Raw genomic sequence first — 6000 nt, forward strand, 5'->3', positions numbered from 1 at the left:
CATCAAAGCAAGTGCAAGGTTAAGTTCCCTCTAAACCATTGCAAGGCAATGATAGGCTAGAATGACGTTTCTCCATGACCTGCAAATTGAGGTGGTGATGAAAAAAAAAAAAAACACACAAAAAAAAACATACACCATTAATGTCATGACTCCCGCTTTACTGGTTTCGCTTTCATGATTTATGGATTCCTAAAAAGTGACACCAAATGATTTTTCAGCCTTCGAGGCGAGGAAGTCAAACAAAACTGTAAAAGTGTCAAAACATGCTTCCTTGTCAGTAACACCTCTCGTGAGTGTGTGTGTGTGTGTGTGTGTGTACTCGCGTGACCCCAGAAGCATCGTGAGATTTCGTTCCTTTCCCCCCGTGTATTTTAGAGATCAGAGAAGCTCTCTGACTCCTAGATGAAAACATGCAAAACAACTTACAGTCGAGGGTAGATTTTTGAAATTGATTCAAAGGATTTTCCTAAATAAACAAGTAAAAGAAGTCAGACACTATTCCCAGAGGGATAGCGTGCCAGGAAACCTGACCGGAGCCAAATTCAGCTCCACTCCAACAAAACAAATGAATGATCCATTTCAGAGGTGGATACAAGAAACAAGGCCAGCAGAATAAATAAACTTGCTGACTCTCAAGTAAAACCACGGTCAAGCATGAAGATGTGCACAAATAACCACTTACCAGAAAGAAAAAAGAAAATCCATACTGTGTATATGGACTTCAAAAATGTTGCAGTGTCATCCTGATGTGAACAACTATCCTGTGTCGCAAATTCAAAATGAATTTGAATCACATTGAATGAATCACAGTGCTAATTAACTCAATCCCCTTGGGTTGGAGATGGACTGGCAATCAGTAAATCATAAATTGATTGTTTCAAACATGCTTGATTGTGTAAACTGGATGGATGATTAATCGCGTCTTGAAGCAATACGAGAGTGCAAAAGACGGCTCCAGCCACCATAAGCGATGTTGATTTCCATCATAACCACTCTGTGATGTGAAGAACAACAAAATAATAGCGGCTACGGTAAAGCAAACTACAACATCTTCACATTATGCCTGTAGTAGTCCTCCACGCAGCAATACTCTGCTCACAGACAAGGAAATAGGAGATAAAAGCATTCAAAAAGATTGTCATTATTGCATTTTCTATACCGCTTGCCATCTTTAGCATCACAAGGGCGCTGGAGGCTATCCCGTCTGATTTGGTGTGAAAGAAGGTAGACCACTAATTCACTCTCCTTCACACCAATGGGCAATTTAGATTCTTCGATGAACCTAGTATGTATATTTTGGAACGTGGGACGAAGCCAAAGTTTCAGAGAAAACTGATACAAGGCATGTGCCAGCCACCCAAATTAAAAGTCATTTGGAAGGAGAAACTCAATCAATTCCCATTAATTCAAACAAGGAAGTAGTCACGTGTCCATCCCTAACATTGATACTGAACAGAACACAAAACTCTAACTACCAAATGCCAGTTACACTGTAGTTGCTGTGAAACCACAAAAAAAAATAATAATAATTCTTAAGAGTGTAACAGTATGCCCAAAAAAGGCAGTTTGATACATACCAAAACTGTTGGTTTCAAGGCCAAGGGACATTCAGTATTGTAATGCAAGAAAATGAAAGGAAAAAAAATGCTCTTTTTTTGTCAATAGGAACAAATTTTATTAAATTCAATTGAAACAAAATGGGCAGCAGGGTGGATCGGTTGATTAAGCATTGGCCTCACAGTTCGGAGGATCCGTGTTCGATTTCGGTCCTGCCTGTGTGGAGTTTGCATGTTCTCCCTGTGCCTGCCTGGGTTTTCTCCCGGCACTCCGATTTCCTCCCACATCCCAAAAACATCCAACATTAGTTGGACACCCTAAATTGCCGGTAGGTATGATTATGAGTGCGGCTGTTTGTCTCTGTGTGCCCTGCGATTGGCTGGCAACCAGTTCAAGGTATACCCCGCCTCCTGCCCGTCGACAGCTGGGATAGGTTCCAGCACTCCCCGCGACCCTCTTCAGGATAAGCGGCAAAAATAAAATGGAAGGATGGATGAAATGAAATAGGGACACATTTAGGAAAGTACAACACCGATAGTTTGGCTGTGGTCAGGGTACACCGTAAATCCTCTTAATAACTTTGTATAAAAGTTCAGTTTTAGCAGAGTTGTGTTTGCACCAAACGCCTTTTGGCATCGCAACCAAACACCACAACTGGTGTTATTCAATTTCCCGTGTGTGGGACATTTTGCGGTAGTGGAAATTGTGGGGGTGGGGGGATTGAATCATTTAAAAATGGAAATAATTTTGAATTATTTATCCCTGTCATTTTTCTAACATCACAAAACCCTGGAATTTGAACAGGGTGTGTAATTGTTGTTGTTTATCTGTTTTTTAATTGACGGAATGCTGGCTAATGTTGAGCTCCACTTAGTTTGTTTGCAGACTACATTGTAGGTGTGTGGCACAAGTGCATGGCGGTTCCACTTCATGCCCCTTTTTCAGTGTGTGCACCCTAAATTCTCCTTATAATGGGACGTACTGTCATTGCCCCTGCATTAATTTCTTATCATTTTCCTGGCTAGTTTTGAAAAATTGCAGCACTCCTTTATGTCACATCAAATGACACGGAGGGCCGGATCTGGCCCGCAGCCCTTGAATTTGACACCAGCAAATTACAGGAAGTGTGTGCAGCGCAGCAAGCCACCAAATTATTGAAAAAAATTGAAGCGGGCAGAGGTCCATAGTACCATTCCGAGTCGGTCACACTTAACCAGCCTCACTATTGACATGGAAATGCTTGATGGAGCCGCTTGAACGGCTTGAATAAAGTGAAGGAGGCTTTGACTTTGTCGCGTTGTTGTGCTTTACAATTACAGTATGTGTATGTACTTCACTTCTTTTGGAGCTTGCCAGATTCTGATTTGCTATTTTTGTTCATGTCGCTCACTTATTAGGCCTCATACATAATAAAGCAACCTTGTGATCTTGGAGTGACCCAATCAATGACACTCTGATGACAAGGGCCCCTTCTGCCGTGTCCACATGAACCATTAAACCATAAGTCAAAATACGACAGGTGCAATTTCCAATAAGAATGTCATTAACGCCCACTCGCTGGCTGGTTCATCTCAAATGTGGCCATTGTTCTCTGGGGTCCTCTGTGTCTGCAGTCTATGACTGCAGTCTACATGCGTAGTGAATGACGAATTACCCATAAATTAGCATTCCTCTTTCTTGTGCCGTTCGAGGACCCAGGCTGAAGCAACCCGGGCCAGACGGAGCCCGGCACTGAAACAAGAGCGCTACATCTACGGCGCGGTGGCATCTAAACTGAATAATTGATGCAAGAATGATCAAAAGTGGCCTCGGGGTGACGCAGTGAACAGTAAAATAAGATGAACACTGACACGGTGGCACTTTCTCAAAGAAATTTTCCAAGCTCTCACACGTCGAGATGCTAAATCTGGACCTGAGGGATGATGAGCAAAAGCCCCTGAGGTGTAACGTAAATGGAACCACTGGGTTTTAGAAAGCGAACCCAAGAACCACTTGAGGAAAGGCTAGCTCAAGATTAGTAGTTCAAGATTAGTCCATTCACAACTTATGCATATAAAGTCTCCACAAAATGGTAACATTCAGTGCACCATTTTCTTCTTACTTGTGACGGGTACCAAAATAACAAAATCCATGCCATATCATTTTCGGACCTATCAATTGGGCTACAACCGCGCCTACTGTGGTGGTAAGGGTGGAGTCTAGACAAACCACAAGCCATTGATTGGTGCACTATGAGAATAGATTACAAAGATCCAAAAAGGTCAAAACGTCCAGTAAAATATGATCTTGGAAATGTGGCACCTAACATTTTTATACAAATTAGTTTGATCATATCTGTGTGGTCACAATTTCCCTGTGTCTGCATCAGATGAATATATTTTTTTATATTTACAGAGTATTAAAAGTGCTGACTAACAAATCTCATCTGGTGCAAATGAGCATAAGTCAAACAGCTTTGTTGTGTTGGAAATTTGAATTTCTGTGCAATATGTGACAAACGTTGTCCAACCTGGTTGGAACTTCTTTTGTCCTGTTTTACATTTGGTGGGAGAACTATATCTACAACACAAAATGTACAACGCACAGATGGGTATCACTTTCTTTTTGGGTTAGGATGCTGAATATGGGCAACTCAAATTTCATTTAAAAGGGATGAGCCTTCAGTCAACATTTGCCCACGGCGACTAATTCTTGGCAGCCACAGCACGGACAGGCCTGTTAATCAATTAAATAATAAATCTCGGTTGGTCTCAGCATCCTTAGTTCCCTCGTAAATCTTTCCCAAGACGTTTTATGAGAACAGTTTAGGAGAGGCCCTTTTCTGTTCCAGCAAGGCTGTGCCCCAGTGGACAATGGAATACGTTTGGTTTTGGAGGAACTTCAAGAACCTCAACCCCATTAAACATCTTTGGATGGACCAGAGCAGAGATTTTGATTCAGCCCCAACATCCTGAACTGTACTTCCAGTTGGTGTTCTTATACTTTTGTCCATAAGGTTTAGCAACCATTATTACTTCTCAGCTCCTCTTAATTGGTCAATAAAGATAGAGTGTGATCAAATGGATTGCAGGTGTCTAAAATTGTTGCCGTGCGGAAATGGACAATGATAAACAGCTTTGATTGCAATTTTGCCTCTGTTGTACTTATGAAAACTTGTTCAAGGAAAAATCAGTACAGCTCAACCTGGTCGATAATGACTAAACAAGTCCAAACGTGATCGGAGTTTATTTTTTTTTTTTTTTTTTTTCCACCATGGCCCACCCAAAACCATCATGACACCGCTCATGGAATAAAACTGGATGATTCACGGTATGTCTCACTCCCCATTTCCAAACATTTGATCAACATGCCATAAATCAGTGCTGGAAGCCAGAGAGCCCCCAAAATGTTGAGAAGAAGGTGCAGCCTGGCAACCCCCTCCTGCACTCATTTCAACACAGGGATTATTTTACCCGGCAACACGAGCGTGCAGAGGCAGGATCCTGACCACATTGTCATCATCCACCACAAAAATCCAACTGCCTGTGGATGAATGCATCAGAACATGCATTGGCGCACGAGGGGAAAACATTTTTAGATGTTTGGATTTGGTGGTGGTGGGAAAGCTTTGCGAGGTTCAGTAGAGTCCAACGTGGTGAGGATGCTTTCAGATAAAAGTAATGACAACCATTTCAAAAGTGGAAGCCGCGAGATGTGAGTTGTGTGCGTTCTGGCAACGCGTGAGAACGTGTCGTGCGCCAACACATGGCTCACCTTTCACTTGGGTCTCGTAGTCGGCAATGATCTCCTTGTCCTTCTTGAATCTGGACGAGGACATGGTTCTTCTGCTCGTCTGGCCAAGAGCTTGCAAGTCGAGCGCTCCAGTGAAGCTGCTGTGCCGGGAATCCGCCAAATCCTGCTTGCAGCCGCTGCAGAGCTTTGCGACGTTTCCTCGCTCAACGAACAAAAGCGGCCAGCACTTGGCGACAATCGTTGCAATCACTGTGAGGAGAACTCTCGGGTCCGATCATGCATTACTCTCTCTCTTTCTTTCTCTTTCTCTTTTTTTAAATTCAAACCAAGAGCGACCGGGAGATGGGGAAAGGAGTTAGGGGGAGAAACAAAAGCCAGAAAGGAGCTCCAAAGTGGACATGTTAGCAGGGGAAGACGGGAGAAATGGCGAAGTCAGATCCGTGCTCCTTGTGTGACTGGGAAATGAAGCCCACGAACATCGGACACCGTGCGTCGGTCTGACTAATTGAGCTGCAGGCAATGGTCGGGGGGTGGTGGGTTGGGGGTTTAAAAAAAAACTGTCACGTGCTCAATGGCTTCACGTGGGCGCGCGTGCACGCACACCCCGCCCTCTTGACGATCATACCTGTCGACCTACCCGCACTTCACATTTTAAATATTATCTCTACAGTCATCACGGAATCTGGCCATTAGGCACACTTGTGCAATGTG

The 6000-nt window shown here is 43.3% G+C and overlaps 1 protein-coding gene across 2 annotated transcripts in view; it reads right to left on the reverse strand.

Annotated features, from left to right (window-relative positions):
- srgap3 (SLIT-ROBO Rho GTPase activating protein 3) overlaps positions 1 to 5793 on the reverse strand; it is a 71497-nt gene extending 65704 nt beyond the window's left edge. For both annotated transcript variants that reach the window (XM_061833107.1, XM_061833108.1), the window contains exon 1: positions 5311 to 5793. In XM_061833107.1, the coding sequence (XP_061689091.1) occupies positions 5311 to 5374 (64 nt within the window). In that variant the 5' untranslated portion in view covers positions 5375 to 5793. The remainder of the gene's footprint in view (positions 1 to 5310) is intronic.
- Positions 5794 to 6000: the final 207 nt, after the last annotated feature.

The sequence above is a fragment of the Syngnathoides biaculeatus genome, chromosome 10, assembly GCF_019802595.1.
Source record: "Syngnathoides biaculeatus isolate LvHL_M chromosome 10, ASM1980259v1, whole genome shotgun sequence".
NCBI classification, from domain to species: Eukaryota; Metazoa; Chordata; class Actinopteri; order Syngnathiformes; family Syngnathidae; genus Syngnathoides; species Syngnathoides biaculeatus.